At 45.2% G+C, this 18,107-nt stretch overlaps 1 protein-coding gene across 3 annotated transcripts in view; it reads left to right on the forward strand.

Moving 5' to 3' along the window:
- Positions 1-18,107, forward strand: part of LOC147610946 (DUF1997 family protein, putative (DUF1997)) — a 55,697-nt gene that overhangs the window by 35,806 nt on the left and 1,784 nt on the right. For 2 of the 3 annotated variants that reach the window (XM_086785610.1, XM_086785613.1), the window contains exon 6: positions 17,538-17,626. In XM_086785610.1, coding sequence (XP_086641736.1) covers positions 17,538-17,626 — 89 coding nt within the window. The remainder of the gene's footprint in view (positions 1-17,537; positions 17,627-18,107) is intronic. The other variant, XM_086785612.1, reaches the window with a different exon arrangement.

Genomic DNA, 18,107 nt, shown 5'->3' on the forward strand with positions numbered 1-18,107 from the left:
TGCCTCGAATTGACTATATTCTCGAGAGGCTGAATGGAGCTAAGGTGTTCTCTAAATTGGATTTAAAGAGTGGGTACCACCAGGTTCGGATTGTTGAGGGGGACATCCCCAAGACAGCTTTCCGTACAGAACGGGCCCACTATGAATTTGTGGTCATGCCATTTGGTTTGACGAACGCCCCAGCTACATTTAACCGCATGATGATGCGTATTTTCCGGGAGTTGATTGGAGTGTGTGTGTTCATATTTCTGGACGACATACTCATATTTTCAGCTACAGTTGAGCAGCATGACATTGACGTGGAGAAAGTCCTTAAGTTGCTGGAAAGCAACGAGCTCTATATCAATGAAAAGAAGTCAGAATTTTATCTGTTCCAGGTACATTACTTGGGATATATAATCAGTGCCGAAGGCATACGACTTGATCCGGCTAAAGTGGCCGAGATTGTTAACTGGGAAGTACCTCAGACTGCTTATGACATTAGATCATTTGTGGGTATATGCCAGGCATATTCCACCCACATTGACAATTTTTCTGATCTCTCGGCAGACCTCACCGATCTGCTAAAGGGAGTGAAAACAAGGAGGCAAAAGATTCGAATGACTCCACGAGCGTTGGAGGCATTCCAGAACCTCAAGGTGGCTTTGTCTGAAGCGCCTTGTTTAGCCCTTGCCTCATGGGACGAACCATTTCAGGTGATCACCGATGCGAGTAACATCGCAATTGGAGGTGTATTGCAACAGAATGGTCATCCGGTAGCTTACATGTCTCGTAAGTTACTGCCCGCCGAAAAGAATTACTCAGTCTATGATCGTGAACTCCTAGCAGTCATTCAGGCCTTGAAACATTGGAAACATTTCCTGTATGGCCGTGACTTCGAGGTTCGCACTGACCATCAGGCATTGCGCTGGATTCAGACGATGCCAAGTGCACAGTGGAGTGATCGACAACACCGCTGGAGTCAGATATTCCAGCAGTTCGGTGGCATGATTGAGTACCTTCCAGGAAAGGCCAATCCAGTGGCCGATGCTTTGAGCAGGAAGGGACAAGTAGCTATGATTCAGACCACTAGACTAGACCTTGTTGGTACAGGACTAGAAGACATGAAGCACACGTACGCGGATTCCGAGGAATTCGGTACACAGTGGGAACAGGCATTGGATGCCACAGGACCATGCCATTTTCTGATACGCGATGGTTGGCTTTACTACAAAGGCCGACTGTGTGTCATGAAATCATTCCGGGCAGCTCTTCTCCATGATGCCCATGACGCCATTACAGGTGGTCATAGGGGCATGAATTCGACTCTGGAGAAATTAGAACGGCAATTCTATTGGCCAAAGATGAGGCGTGATGTGTTTACTTATGTACAACGCTGTGACATTTGTCAAAAGGTGAAAGCTCCTCGTGGAAAGAAGATAGGGTTGTTACAGCCTTTGCCAATTCCTGAGGGTCCTTTCCAAGACATTTCGATGGACTTTGTCACAAATCTGCCTCCCAGTCCGAGTAAGGGTAATACACAGTGTTTAACGATTGTTGATAGGTTCAGCAAATTTGTTATGCTTATTCCTTGCAGGGCCAATGTGACCGCCGAGGATGTCGCCCAGCTATTCATTCGGCATTGGTACCCGATTGGTGGGATTCCTAGGACCATAGTGTCAGACCGAGATGCCAAGTTTACCAGTCATTTTTGGAGGGCATTGTTTGATAATTTTGGTACTAAGCTGAATTTTTCCAGTGCATTCCACCCACAGACAGATGGCCAGACAGAGATATACAACCAGTTGGCCTTTGATGTGATGAAGTGTTACGTCCACGATCAGCAAGGTAAGTGGGAATCGTTTTTGCCTTTAGTTCAAGCTGTTTTGAATGACTCTTTTTCTTCAGCTATTGGCAGGACTCCATATGAGGCAGCGTTTGGAAGGCCTTTCCAGTCGTTGTTAACCAGGACTTCGTCTTCAGTACCGGAGGCGAACAGAGTGACGGAGTCTTACCAGGAGATCCTAGAGTCCGTTAAAGACAGATTGGCTAAAGCGCAAGAGGCCTACACTCGACAGGCCAATAAAGACAGAAGGGACATGAAGTTTTCGGAAGGAGATTGGGTATATCTTCGGATTATGAAGCAAAGATTAAAGCAGGTGGGCAAGCGATGCCCAGAGTTGTCTTTCAGGAGCTTCGGACCATTCCCCATCCGGAAAAAGATTAATGAGGTGTCTATGCAGTTAAAGCTACCTCCGAGTTGGACTATGCACGATGTATTTCATGTCAGTTGGTTAAAGCCATATGCAGGTCCACCCCCTTCAGAGGTCAAAGACGAATCGGAACCAGACATCATTGATGAAGCAGAAGTAATAGTTCCAGAACAGATCCTTCTGCACCGTTTCAAGCATGGCTCAGGCCGAAGACTACGACAGTTCCTCACGAAGTTTCAGGACCGAGGAACTCATGAAGCGGTATGGCTCGACAAAGAATTTTTCGAAGACTATCCGGCTTTATTGACGGATTATTTGGAGGCTATGCAGCTTCCGTCAAGTTAAGCAGAAGGGGATGTCACGTGCATCCCGCACTTGGATGCCACGTAGACATTTCTGTACAGAAGGTGCAGGACCTGGGATGGTGAACTGGTCCCATGTGAGCCCAGTCCGGGACGAGTCAGCCAGGGATCCATCTCAGTCGTCCGAGGTCAGGTGTGCATTGTCCTGCACATGAGTCCAAGGTCAGGTGTGCATTGTCCTGCACATGAAGCAGTGCCAGTCCGCGCTGTGAGTCTCCCTCTGGAATGATGTCAGATGTGCTGAGTATCTGGTTTGCAACTGGATGCCAGGCCTCTGTAGGCATGTAGTTTGCATGTAGAGATGGGGCCAGCCCATAGGGCTACCCCAGGGCAAGGTTTTGCATTGGCATACTTAGTATGGGCATGGGGGAGGTATAGAACCACCCCCAAGGGGCCAGGAGGGCCCAAGATATTGCCCACCAGCCAAGGCAAGGGCTGGAGGGGCTGTCAGCCAGCTCCAGAGCTTCTGGACAGGCAGCCGACAGAGTTTAAAGCCCTAATATGCAAGTCGGCCAGGTGTAGGGGCAGTCCCCACACCTATGCGCAGCATGCCCAGCAGCCAGGGGCTGTCCCAGAAGCATGCGCAGGCTGGACAGCAGGGATTACAAGTGTGAAAACACTTTATTAAAGTGTGTGAGTATTTTATTAAAAATACTCAGTCGTGGGCTGTCCTGAAGCCAGCCGACTGCATGAAGGGAGTAGTATAAAAGCCCAGCCCATAATCCATTGTAGTCATCTCATAATTCACCAAGAGCCTCAAGCATTCAAGGGCCAGGACAGCCAAGGGTTTGCTAAAGCTAAGGGGTGAAGGACTGAAGGTCAAGGGCAGGTTTTCCAGCCAAGAAAAGGTCAAGTACTTTGTATTTGTTTCAGATTTACATCATTCTAATAAAGCAAATACACCATCCGTGGTGGGGGCCCTACAGAGGGTAATTGGGACCCAATACTGTGTCCTTCTCCATCTTCCCCTTCTCTCTCTATTTTCTGCACATCGTCTTTCAGTTTTGTGCGTTAATTCCGTCGCGAAAAGAGTGCTGTTTTCTGAGTTTTGAAGTACCGATCCTTCTCCGAAGCTTCCGCATATTACAGGAAGTAAGAGCACTGAGTAACGTGGATTGTTCACTTTAGGATTGCAGACAATCCAAAGTGTATATTCTTCAGAATTCAGGAAATAGGGCTAGAATTTAAGAAATAGGGTTGTGTATCAGCTGTACGAGGAGCAGCTTTCCTTTGCATTGAAGGAAAAATAAACCACAACTATAGTTGCTTGGAAGTAGTCTAGGCGACATAGTGGATGAGTCTGTTTAGCCAGGAATGGCATGAACCTTGCCTAGTAAAGATACAAGGCTCATGGAGGGAGCCGAGTGTGTCATGTGGGAGGCGTGGGCAAAGTTGTTTGCAACACATCCTGGAGGTTTCAGAATTTGACATTGGGTGTGCTTCCCATACATCCAAGAGGATTCAGAGAATGTCATTGGATAGCATCACTTTGTAAGCTGAGGTACAAATAGCTTCAAAGGTGAGGCTTCATGTTGAAAGAGGATCACATCTTTCCAAGAAACAGCTGCATGAGAGCATCAAATTGAGGCCTCATGGTGAAGGCATTGCACAGGGGATCATGTCTTTCCATGACACTGTTGTATAAGAGGATTATGAAGGGTTGGGAGTCCGAGATGCAGGTGTGTGCCTCCACACGGACTACACCATGGCTTGCTTTCTAGGAGAACCTCTCTTGATGTTGGTGAATGGAGAAGCTCAAGTTCCTTTTATTGGGATTGGTCTCTCATTCACTCTATAGGTTTTGCAAGATGCAGGATGCATTCTGTATGTTAAAACAAGCCCTCGGGAAGCATGGCACCAAGGTATTGTTAAGACCTGTCTCATCCAAGGATCAATGGATGATAAAATTTTCTATCGCAGCAAGATATGTGCATCAACTTTGGCAGCTCGTCAGTGGCGTACATGGAGAGTATTCACCTTCCAGATGGACATTGAGAGGGGGGGGGGGGGAGGGTGTGCTGGCGGTTGTGGATCCACATCTTTGTGGGCCACCCCATCTAGCTCATGTCTTTGATGAGAAGCATCTGATAGCTTTTAGAAGGTCTGGCTCAAGCTATATTGGATTATGCTCTTTTTAAAAGCCATGGAGGGAGGGCAGTTTTGGCAGCATTGCGAGAGCGAGTTTGCAGCACATAAGAAGCTAGTTTGGGCCTGCTTGGTGTCTGTTGGTCCGAAGGATGGAGTTCATGGTTTGTGGCCCTAAAGGGGTTTAGTATAGGCTATATACTGATGGCCATGAATTCAGGTGTATATGGTAGACATGGGATTGGCCAAACAGGGTTACTTTGTGGCTTATAGAGGGGTCCCAAGACAACTATATTTACAGATCATTCCATGTCTTCATTGTGCATTTGGCAGCACAGCCAAAACCCCCTCTGCTCTTTAGCATCCAAAACTTTTGTAAGAGCAGTTCAGAGCCATTTGAGCCTCAACCATGAGGTGCATTGTGGAACTTGCAAACCATTTATTGTACTTGCAGGGCTACTCAACTGTAAATTCTGATTTATTCTCCATCTATTTTTTTCCCCTGTAATCTTGAGCAGAAATCGTTTATGGAAAGCTAGTGGGGGTGTGTGAAGTTGGTCACACCACATGTTGTGTTCTTTCACATGGTACGTGTCATGACCCTGTGAAAGTGGAGCAGCACAAGTGTGAGCATGGTGGTTGGTGAGCAAAATAAAATTTTCAAGATGCATACTTGGGTGTCCGGACAAAAGTAATATGTGTGGACAACCCCAAGTGTGAAGGGGGACCAAGGTATTAACTTTATAAAGTTTATAAACCTTGGGTGGCCCTTAGGATAATTATGGAGTGGGCTACTCTACTTTTAGAGTACACGCCTCCCTCTCCATCTTCTCTCTCTTGCTTTTTGAAGAAGGCGGGTAGTCGACTGGTTGCGTGGAGAACAAGCTGGAACTGGTCGCCTGCAGGAAGCCGTACACACGTGTGCTGCAGGTACAGAACTGTACGGTCAGGTACAGGCGGGTACTGAACTGCTGTGGTAAAGTCGTACACACGTGTGCTGCAGGTACTGGCTAGCTGCGCTGCGTGGAGGGAGACTGGTCCAGTCGGCGCATCATTCAGGCGGCTGCAGATATAGTTTTGTACGGACAGGTACAGGCGGGTCCAGTCCAGTCCAGTCCAGCAGTACAGGCGCATTACTCTGGCAGCTGCAGGGCGACTAGTACGGACAGGTACACACGTGTGCTGCAAGTACAAATCTGTATGGGCAGGTGCACACGTGTGCTGCAGAGTTGCTGACACAGGCGGCTGTGGGTACAGGCTGGTACAATCAGTCCATTTGGTGCAGAACTATGCATAACAGTTGGCAGAGCAGTTGGTATACTCTGAACATTTCTTTCTCTCTTTCTTTCCACTGGCTTATGCTTGCTACAAAGTTGTTTCTTCTGGCCCTTTGTGAGAGGAGGGGTATGGCAGTTTGAAGGGTGGGAACAGAGTTGGACAGTGGATTTGTACTTTGGCTGAGTTTGAAGCCATGAACATGGAACAGTCAGATGCATGCTCAAGGCTGCCCTGTTGTATTGTCTTGGTTGATTAGAGGAGACCACAGTGTGTTGCTTTCGTGGGACAGAGATCTGTATGTGAATCCTCTATGCTAAGAGGTCTTGAGGGCTGCCAGATTGGACATGCAGGTTTACTTTCCTTGACTGGCTTTGTTGTACTCAGTTAAACTTTTCCATTGAATTTGAATAAAGAAATACCGTAAGGGGCGCCAAGCTGTGGGGCCAACAGGTGTCGTTTTTCCTTTTGTTATGGAGCATTCTAGCTCTTGTTCACTTCTTAATTTTCTAGACTACAATTGGATAGGTGATTGCTAGTCTACCGCACTTTGGTTTCTACCAGAGGCCGGTTTCAAGGTTCCGTTGCCGGGACCTATCATCAACTTTCTTAAGGGGGTGAGCTCGTGGTTGTCTCGAGGAAAACCATTGCTGAAAAATTCAGCAGCATGTCAGACACAGAAGATGAATATTTTTATGATGAAGAGGAAGAGCAAGAGGCCTCTCTTGAGAGAAATGAATCTGAGGATATTCTTGCAGGAGAATAGGCTACAGAAGATGCACAATATGAGGATGTAACACAGCCAGAAGACATGCCTAGTAAAGAGGAAGATGATGCTCAGTTTAAAAATCGTTTGGCAGGGGTAATGGATGTGTTTATGCAGCTCACTCAAAGTGAGAAGTTTGCTGAATTTATGAGATCCCGTTCTGAGCTTGAGAAGAAGAAGAAGAAAGTGCGTTCTAGGAACCCACCTCAGGGCAATAGTGGTGCCTTCCCACAGGATCCTTCTTTTGGACATTTTCCGAACATGCAAAACACTTTTGGTGCAAACTCACAGAGTTCCTTTTTCGGACAGCCACCTATTCCGCAGCAGTCTATGCATCCAAGCTATTTTGGTGGTGGCTCTTGTTCCAATCTATGACTGGGGGTTACTCTCTGGGAGGCATGGGTATGCAAGGGAATTTTGGAGCTAATTTTCAGCCTGGTATGCAAGGGAATATGTATGGTGGTATGCAGCCCGGAATGCAAGGAAACATGTTTGGGGGCATGCAGCCCAGAATGCAAGGAAACATGTATGGGGGCATGCAACCTGGTATGCATAGTGGTATGTTTGGAAACATGGGAGGAATGTATGGTATGCCAGGTGTGGGAACTGGCAATGTTGACCCTATGATGGGCATGAATGCTAGGGGTAGCAATCTTGTGAAGCCACTTCCTTACGATAATCTAACGCCTATGGGTAAGGCGAAGGATTATAAGGAAGGGGGAGCTGCAATGAAGTTTGACACATTCAGTGGGGCCAAAGACAAGCTAAAGGCACTTACCTTTTTACAGCAGTTTGATGCTGCTTTTTTTGGTGGAAATTACACGGAATCCTCGAAGGTGAGAAAAGCTGTGACTTTTCTCAAGGGCAATGCATTGCAGTGGTGGTCCACTCTTCTTTTACAGGGCATAGCACCATCTACTTGGATACAGTTTAAACAGGTGTTCTCTTCCGTGTGGCTCACATCTACTTTTGAGGTGGATGTAATGACAGCATGGCACAGGTTGGATGCATCGAAGTGTGAAAATCTTGAGGATTATAATAAGAAGTTTTGGGAAGCTTTACTCCCAGTTACTTCTTATCGTGCAGTGCCTTTGTTTGAGCAGGTGGAGAAGTATTGTTGTGGGCTGCCCAAGGAAGTGCGTGACTATTGCATAAAGACTTGAGTAACAAATATGTCGTAGATGATAGAGAATGCTATGACGGCAAATGCGTTACTCACTGGAGTCTCATCTGGATTTAAAGGAAGTAAAAGCTCAAGCAAGAAATCTGAAAAGTCAGGGCATGCTTTGCGTGATGCAAAAGGGTCTACAGAGAAGCGGTATAAGAAGTTACCAATGCCCAAGAGAACTCCTAAGGAGAGACAGGCTTTGATGGATGCTCGGAAGTGCTTTTACTGTACAGAGGAAGGACATAAGTCTTTTAACTGTCCCAAGCGTAAGTCCCAAAAGGACTCTGACACTAAAGGGGAGCCCAAGTCTAAGAAACCAAAACCTTCTGCAGGGTTAGTTCCTGATCTTGTTGGGGAACAGCCTGGTGGTGAAGAGATTAAGTTGTGTAGGGCATGGGGCAAAGTGAGATATATCAGAATGCCTTGATTTCTTTTACACAGGTGCTAGAGACAACTTTATCTCACCGGATTTGGTTGGCCGATTGGGGATTCACGCAGAGGAGATGGGGCCTTTGTATGAGGCTAATATGGCTTGTCCTGGGTATGCAGAACCCGTTACCCCTATTATTGGGAAGCTCAGGCTTCATGTGCAGGATCATGTGGACAGTGAGGAGTTCTTCATCATGCCACTTGATGGATGTGATGTTTTGTTGGGTATGCCATGGTGCCATAGAGTACATGCAGTGGTGGACACGTATAACAGGAAGATTACTTTGACTCATAGAGGGAAAGAGCATATTTTGGATGTAAAGCTAAAAGGGGAATCTGTTTCTATTGTATCAGCTTCGGCAATTTCATCAGTAATGAAAAAGTATCTTTCCGCGTACTTGGTTTTTGTAAATGATGCAAAAGATGATGAGTCTAAATCTAATTTGTCTATGTTAGATAAAGACAGGACTGATTTCTTACGCGAATTCCAAGATTGTTTTTCCGAGTCATTGCCAGGAGAGCTTCCTTCGGAAAGGCGAGAAGATCATGCTATTGATCTAATTCCGGGAAGCACCCCACCAAATAGACCGCCGTACCGTGTTAGTGCAGCCCAACAAGAGGAAATTATGAGCCAGGTACAAGAGTTGTTAAAAAAGGAGGTTGATCCAGCCTAGCTCATCACCCTTTTGCTCACCTGTGCTCTTAGTGCAAAAGAAAGATGGTTCTTGGCGCATGTGTATAGATTACAGGGCGCTAAACAAGAACACCATCAAGAATCGATTTCCTATTCCGAGGATCAATGACATATTGGACCGCTTACAGGACTCAACAGTCTTTAGTCGCATAGACTTGAAAAGCGGGTATCATCAGATACGCATTAGACCCGAGGATGTGCATAAGACAGCATTTCGGACCACGTTCGGGCTATATGAGTTCTTAGTTATGCCCTTTGGTTTGACAAATGCTCCTGCCACATTTAACAGGATGATGGACAGGATTTTCCGGTCCATAGAGTGGTTGTGGGCACATTCTTTGATGATATGATTGTGCATTCACGCACAGAGGAGGAGCATAGGAAGCATTTGGCCATTGTGTTTGAAGAACTTCGGAAGCATAGGCTGGTCATTAATGGCAAGAAGAGTGAGTTCTTCTTGGAAGAGATACACTTCTTGGGGCATATCGTGTCTAAACATGGAGTCCGTATGGATCCTTCGAAAGTGGAAGCAATTCTCAATTGGCCAGATTTGAGGACCGTGCATGATGTACGCAATTTTTTGGGATTGTGTTCCTATTACAGGCGGTACATACGGTATTTTGCTGAGATTGCTTCGCCCCTGCATGCTTTAACTAAGAAGGCAACTCCGTTTAGATGGGCTGATCGGGAAATTGCAGCCTTTACAACGCTTAAAGAAAAGCTTACTTTGGATCCCATATTGGTACTACCAGATCTCCGAAAGGCTTTTGTTGTCCAGTGTGATGCATGTGGGAACAGCATTGGGGCAGTTCTCATGCAGGAAGGACATGTGATAGCCTATGAGAGTCGTATATTACAGAATGCCGAGAAGCATTTGCAGGTTTATGAGAAAGAGATGTTGGCTGTAATTCATGCTCTTTCTACATGGAAACACTATTTGCTTGGGGCTGATTTCACTGTGTAGACATATCATCAGACTTTGCGTTATTTCCTCACGCAAACTAAACTTTCTGAGAAGCATATGAGATGTGCCAACTTTTTGTCTATGTTCCACTTTCAGATTGTACATGTGGAAGGCAAAAAGAATGTTGTGGCAGATGCTTTGTCACGCAAGCCACAGGTCTCAGCAGTTTCACTTGCTTATCATCATGAGCTTGATGAGATGAAAGAGCAGTATGCCCATGACGAGGATTTTGGAAGGCTCTATGATCAGATGTCTGAGGGTCAGCGGCATGATCATTATACTCTCAGGGATGGTTTTTTGTTGATGCATGGTAGACCGTGTTTTACCAGGCAATTACGACTCAAGGTTATGATTGAAAGTCATGCTCCACCATATGCAGGTCACAGAGGTATTGGCGCCACGGTAAAGGCAGTTGAGACTTTCTTTTATTGGCCGACCTTGAGAAGAGATGTTGATGCTTTTGTTAGGCAATGCATCGTATGTCAGAAGGTGAAGTTTGACCGTCAAAAGACACCGGGGTTACTTCAGCCTTTACCTATTTCTGATAAACCATGGGAGAGCATTGCCATGGATTTTATATTTGATCTTCCGAGGACACCAACGGGGAATGATGGCATTTGGACTATCATATGCAGGTTCAGTAAGCAAGCTCATTTCATTCCCGTGCGTAACATGATCAAAGTTGATCATATGGTGAAGTTGTTCATGGTGAACATCTTCAAGTATCATGGCTTGCCTTCGTCTATCATTAGTGACCGTGATCCATGGATGATGAGTTTATTTTGGAGAGGGTTGTTTGACAACATGGGTACAACTCTCAAGTTTTCATCATCATTTCATCCACAAACAGATGGTCAATCAGAAGAGGCAAATTCTACAGTGTTAGATCTTCTTAAGTGTTATGTGTCAGAGCACAAGCAACAATGGGAAAAGTATCTTTCTTTGGTGGAGTTTGCTTATAACAACACCGTCCATACTTCGACGGGCAAGGCGCCTTTTGAGATTGTAGAAGGAGGGAAGAAGGTACCACCTATTTTGCACACAAAGGATAAGATCTTTGAGGCTGACCAGTATGTGGAGAACATGGATGAAGCTTATCGGAGAGTTAAGTTGGCACTCCAGAAAACTCAGCAAAAGCAAAAGAAAGCAGCATACCGTCACAGACGTGCATTAGAGTTTGCATTGGGTGATTGGGTTCTTTTGTGATTTGAGAAAGCTAGGCTCAAAAAGATGAAGGGTAAAGAGCGCTTATTCCCTAAGTTGAGCATGCGCTATTATGGACCTTTTCAGGTACTGGAAAAGATTGGTGAGGTATCCTATCGCTCGAAGCTACCAGATCACTGGAGGATTCACAATGCATTTCATGTGAGTCTACTTAGACCTTTCCATGGGGATGTGCCTGAGGATGTATCAGATGAGGCTCAGCCGGAAGTGGCTCAGATGACATCTAGAGGTCGCTTGGTGCAGCTTTTGTCTCACCCGAAGGTACTGATGGCTGACAGCACATCTGTTTATGGGACTTCTATGATATATGTGTACTAGTCACATTGGATATTGTGGTTGTGTATGGTCCACCGCTTTTAGAGCACTCCCCTCTCTTCTATGGACAACAGATGGTTCATGTATTGCCATGGTCCCCCACCAGAGACTATCAAGCTTTGATTAAGCATCGCTGTCTTGTTTGGGTAGAAGTGGTGGACTTCCCCCAATGTTTGGCCTCCTTGTTACCTAAAATTGCAGCATCTCTAGGAAAGGTTGTATGCCCTCCTAGACCAAATGGCAACTCAAATCGATTCTGTATTTTATGGGACACGGATCAGCCCACTCCGGAATCTTATGCTGTTACCATAAATAACGTTTCCATGGGGAGTGCTTTTTTCAGACTCAAATGGGGTCTTTTTGCAGGCTCATGCTTTGAGTGCAAAAAGTTTGGACATATGGCATCTCAATGTCCTCTGGTCCTCCATAAGATGCCGCCTGATGCCTTGCCCATCCCAATGCAGAATAAGGACACTCCTGGTCCTTCAGGGGTTAAAAACAAAAGTCTAAAGACTCTTGTTATGCCTCAAGAAAAAGGCAAAATGCCAGTCTCTTCTAATATGAATGTAGCTGTGGCTAATCCCTCTACTTCTTCACCAAAAGGAAAAGAAAAGACACTTCAAAACATCTCAGCCACCGCGCAGGACAATTATCCCCAGGCGTCCTTTGCCTTCTAGAACTTGGAATGGAGCCTCCTCTAGTGGGCATACCCCAGAAGAAAATTCTGGAATTGGCATCACCTGGGCTACTGTAACTGCAGGTCGTACTCTGTTTCCTGAAGAAGAGGCTGCTAGCTTGCTAGCCACCCGTCTCATAGATATTCCTCCTCCTGATCGGGGTGCAGACCCTGTGGAGGAAATGCAAGCTTGAGTTACTTTTTTGTTCATGCTGTACATACACTATAAATATGATGTCATATATCACAGTTTTGACTCTCAATGTACAGGGTTTGTGTGACCCTAAAAAGTGGAAGATGGTTTGGGCATATTTGAAGCGTATGCAGCCAGATATCGTTGCTCTTCAGGAACACAATCAACATCACTACGCTGGACAGCAAGGCCATTATGCTGGTTATGATATTTTTTATGCAGGCCACCATGCCTTTTCGGGCGTACTTTTTCTTGTGAAACATCATTTACAACCAGTCATGGCATTTAATGACCTCCAAGGCAGATGGATGGTTATGCAGTGCTTTATTCAGGGTGAAATCTTTGAATTTGCATCAATATATGCACCTCAATCCTCTCAGGCTAGAGGATAGATATGGCAACAAATGAAATTGTACCCTTGGAGACAGAAAGCATTCATATATGGAGATTTCAATAATGCCCCTCAACCTGGTGATAATACATCCGGTCGTACACATATGCTTGCTACTGAGACGTCTTCGTGGGCGGATTTTGTAGCAATGCTTAATCTGATTGATCTTTGGAAAGAATCTCAGCCCCTGACGCCTGGGTATATCTTCCAACATAATGCACAATCCACTTACAAAGCTCAGCTTGATCCGTTTCATTATGATACTCTCACGACCAAATTGTGGGTGGATTATACATTTACATATTCAGATCATGTACCCTTATGGCTCAGAGTTCATCTGCACGACATGCCTGATGACAGATTGTCACTTCGAAGGTTGCTTATCATCAATAATAGTTACTTGGAGCATGATGCATTCAAAGCACTGATACTTGAGGCTTGTCAGCCACTCTTTCCTCAATCTTTCATTGACTTGGATTATGCATGGACAGCTTTTATTGCTCGCATGCAATCACTCATCCGTGATTATGGTAAACAGTATCTGGAAGGTTGGAGACAGACTGTTGCTTATGCTAAGCAAACATGCCAATCGTTAATCGAGCTTAGTCATCTTCGCTCCCTAACTTTGGCTGAAGCCACTTCTTTATGTCAAGCTCGTCACTGTATTCAGGTAAATGATCACCGAAAGCTTGTCAAATGGGAGATACGGGCACGACAACAGGCGCTTTTGGACAAAGGCTGCTCTTCCAAAATTTTTTTCAAGAGTTTACATTCTAGAAAACAAGCTGCATCTATATGTCGCACTTTAATTTCAGATGACACGTGGACCTCCACCCGAGCACAATTGGCTGCGACTTGTGTTACCCATTTCTCCTCTCAATTTGGTGAGGACGATTCTCACGCCATGGAAGTGTGTGATGCACGTCATCGGTTATTACAGCATGCATCCCCCATCCTTTGTGCTACTCAGGCGCAACAACTAGAAACAAAATTCTCTGAACAAGAACTGTCTGATGCAATCAGGTCTTGTGGCCGATGGAAAGCTCCAGGATGGGATGGCCTTACAGTGGCATAATTTGCTATGGCCAGGAGAAATAGTTCACTCCACTCATTTGATTCGGCATTTGGGATATCCTTTGGGATGGTCAGTCACTCGCCGTCAACAAACAGATTGGGTCTTGGCAAAGCTCAAGAAAAAGTTGGAATACTGGAAACTTGCAACATGGCCATTACATGTTCGTTTACGGATTCTCCAATCCATCTTGGTTGCTTATATTCAGTTCTACCTTCCTCTCATCAGGTTTTCTAAGGGGGAGCTGAATTTATTTATGTCCACCATCTTTGAGATATTCAGGAGGTCGAAGCAGGGGAAAAAGAGTGTACGTTTGCTTTCGGCAAATCGTTTGTGCACCCCCAAAATGCATGGAGGCTTAAATATCCTTAATTTACAGGTGCATATTCTTGCCCACAGAGGTAAACTGATGCTTCAATTTCTGGAAGGCACTCAGCCTTGGACAGCGATGATCCGTCATTTGTTACTTCATCTGACGACTTTGGCTTTTGGCCATTGGCAACCTACTCATTGGGATTTTATTCTTGGTTACATTACTGGCAAAATTAAGGGCTGCCCTCTCATTTCTGGCTTACTTGCTGATTGGAAGCTTGTCTTTTCAAATTTAAAATGGAATGGTCACGGCTCCTTACAAGGCAACTCTCTCCGCGCTGAGAGCATCCACTGGTCCAAAGCATTTTCAGTTCCCCTGGCGGTGCAAGAACCCCGGCGTTCATATTTTCTCCACTCAAAGGGTGTTACCTCTGTGGGAGATGTCATCCATCCTGATGGCTCCCCTCTTTCTTTTCCACAGGCTGCTGCACATTATGGCTTGGGACCTCATTATCGTCGTCTTTGGCGTGATATAATTCAGATGCTTCAGCCTTTTTTGCCGATTCCACTGTTGGAAATTCGAGATCGCCTGCAGGATTGGACTATCTCCTCTTTTGATTCTTCATGCCATCCCTTGAGGCTATCTGATATTACAGTTGCTGGTCTGTATAAACATTTGTTGCCATTGCCTTGGGTTTCTGAACGGGCAAATCTCTTCTGGCATATGCATCGGTCATCTTGGTGGTGGAAAAGATGATTGCGATCTCTTTGGCAGTCGAAGCTTCCTCTTCGACAACAGCTCTTTTTATGGCGCGTTCTTTTGGCTGTTATTCCCTCAGGACAGTTTCTGGCACGCAGACATATATCCTCATCCACTTGCCATAGATGCTCTGCTTCCAGGGAGACAGTCATTCATATTTTTTGGAGCTGCCCTTCTTCTCGTGAGTTTTTTCTTCCTCTCATCCAGCTTCTGCGGGCTAGATTTCCAAATATGATATTTGGAAAGTTTTTCTGGCTATTTAGTCTTCATTTGCCCAGACTAGAGTTCTCTCTTTTCTTCTCATGGGTGCGCTACTGGGCTTTATGGACACTATGGAAAGTTCGCAACCATGCAGTTTTCGGTGATGCGGTTTTTTCTGCTTTTTCTTTTTTTCCGTACTCCCTGCATCAATCTTTCTTCGATTGCATGCAGGTTGACCAAATAGATCATGATGTATATATGTCTTATATTGACATCTTCAGTTGATGTACTTTGGGACTATCTACTTTGGATAGTCATCTTGTAAATCTAATATAATTATGATTCCACTAAAAAAAAAGGTTGTGTATGGTTCACAGTGGTATACAACTTGGACTATTACTACACCATTGGTTTGCAGTGATACATATGCATAGAGAGATTGGGACGCTGATCTTGCCATATTGTACTTTTCACTTTGGATATTTTGCTATATCACTAGATTGCAATCGAGGACGCTTGCCATTTTTCAAGAGGGGGGTACGTCATGACCCTGTGAAAGTGGAACGGTACAAGTGTGAGCGTGGTGGTTGGTGAGCAAAATAAAATTTTCAAGATGCATACTTGGGTGTCCGGACAAAAGTAATATGTGTGGACAACCCCAAGTGTGAAGGGGGACCAAGGTATCAACTTTATAAAGTTTATAAACCTTGGATGGCCCTTAGAAAGTTTAATAAACTTTAAAGGGGCCACTAGGATAATTATGGAGTGGGCTACTCTACTTTTAGAGTACACGCTTCCCTCTCCATCTTCTCTCTCTTGCTTTTTGAAGAAGGCGGGTAGTCGACTGGCTGCGTGGAGAACAAGCTGGAACGGGTCGCTTGCAGGAAGCCGTACACACGTGTGCTGCAGGTACAGAACTGTACGGTCAGGTACAGGCGGGTACTGAACTGCTGTGGTAAAGTTGTACACACGTGTGCTGCAGGTACTGGCTGGCTGCGCTGCGTGGAAGGAGACTGGTACAGTCGGCGCATCATTCAGGCGGCTGCAGGTACAATTTTGTACGGACAGGTACAGGCGGGTACAGTCCAGTCCAGTCCAGCAGTACAGGCAGCGCATCACTCTGGCAGCTGCAGGGCGACTAGTACGGACAGGTACACATGTGTGCTGCAAGTACAAATCTGTACGGACAGGTGCACACGTGTGCTGCAGAGTTGCTGACACAGGGCGGCTGTGGGTACAGGCTGGTACGGTCAGTCCATCTGGTGCACAACTGTGCATAACAGTTGGCAGAGCAGTTGGTATACTCTGAACATTTCTTTCTCTCTTTCTTTCCACTGGCTTATGCTTGCTACAGAGTTGTTTCTTCTGGCCCTTTGTGAGAGGAGGGGTATGGCAGTTTGAAGGGTGGGAACAGAGTTGGACAGTGGATTTGTACTTTGGCTGAGTTTGAAGCCATGAACATGGAACAGTCAGATGCATACTCAAGGTTGCCCTGTTGTATTGTCTTGGTTGATTAGAGGAGACCACAGTGTGTTGCTTTCGTGGGACACAGATCTGTATGTGAATCCTCTATGCTAAGAGGTCTTGAGGGCTGCCAGATTGGACATGCAGGTTTATTTTCCTTGACTGGCTTTGTTGTACTCAGTTAAACTTTTCCATTGAATTTGAATAAAGAAATACCGTAAGGGGCGCCAAGCTTTGGGGCCAACAGGTGTCGTTTTTCCTTTTTGTTATGGAGCATTCTAGCTCTTGTTCACTTCTTAATTGTCTGGACTACAATTGGATAGGTGACTGCTAGTCTACCGCACTTTGGTTTCTACCAGAGGCCGGTTTCAGTACGAGGGCTTTCTGACAGGGCTTGATCTCTTGAATCTTTCAAGAGGGTTATAGAGGAGTTTCAACATTTAAACCTAAGGCATCTTGAAATGCTAATGGTAATCAGAGCTTGAGAACAGTCGAGAGTGCGTCTTGAAGTGACAGATAGATTCAAAATTCAAATGGAGGCCTGCTATGCCACGTCCGTGAAGTGTAATCATAGCTAGGGGCTAAAGATTGTGAAAACAATTTGGTTATGGAGCAACAGACCTACCTTACTTGCCCAACCATAGAGCTTTATGTAACTAGCTCTAGAGTTTCGTAATCATGATTTGTCACTCACCCTTGCTTCACCAAAACACATTCCCAAGGAAAATCTTGCAGCTCTGCCTTCTCAATAACAGCCACTTCCTAATGTGAGAACTACTGACATTAAATGCGAGTTAGGATCATGTACATCAAATTGGAGTTCAAGTATTCTGCAGTCACATACCATGATTTTGAATTAGATATATGATAAACTATTGGATTTAAATCTTGAGCTGAATAATATCTTTGCATTGTGTGAGTTTTAACAGTGTAAACTGCAAGCTGATTACAAGGAATGACTTTACCAACTCCCTATCATGCTTTTAATTTGCAGCGAGTATGCGTAATCAGCTGACTTGGGACACAAACTCTCAAAGTGATCAAACTTTGGAGGTGAATATCCAGCTAAATGTCTCTCTTGAGGTAGCCATCCCCTCTTTTCTTGTTCCCTCCCTTTTCTTTTTATTGTGGTCTTAGACTACACATGATAACATGCTGTTGCAATTCTTATTGGTTTATCCACTGCTAGAGTTACTTAATATGCTTTACCCAAGCTAAGATCATGGAATAACTAGGTATACTGTATAGACACTTGAGTTTACACTCACCTTTCGTAGGTGTCAGGAAAATTATGTACTGCTGGGATAGCACAAGAAAACTATGGGTATACATGGGCTAGATAAAAGACGATATTGAATGAGATCTTAGTAGTTAGGAGATCATTGTGATGCCATTGAAATCCAGCAAGGAATGATCAGCCCAAGACCATGTGAACAGTGTACACATCCTCCCTATGCTTTGGGTGCTAATAATGTAAGGAGGGATGTTGTGGCATGTAAATCTCTGCTATGCATGGTGAAGTTCATGGTCATGAATATTAGGGAGTTCTCTCAGAAAGTATATA

Source organism: Cibotium barometz, chromosome 48, assembly GCF_041138505.1.
Source record: "Cibotium barometz isolate CiBa-2024 chromosome 48, ASM4113850v1, whole genome shotgun sequence".
Classification (NCBI taxonomy): Eukaryota; Viridiplantae; Streptophyta; class Polypodiopsida; order Cyatheales; family Cibotiaceae; genus Cibotium; species Cibotium barometz.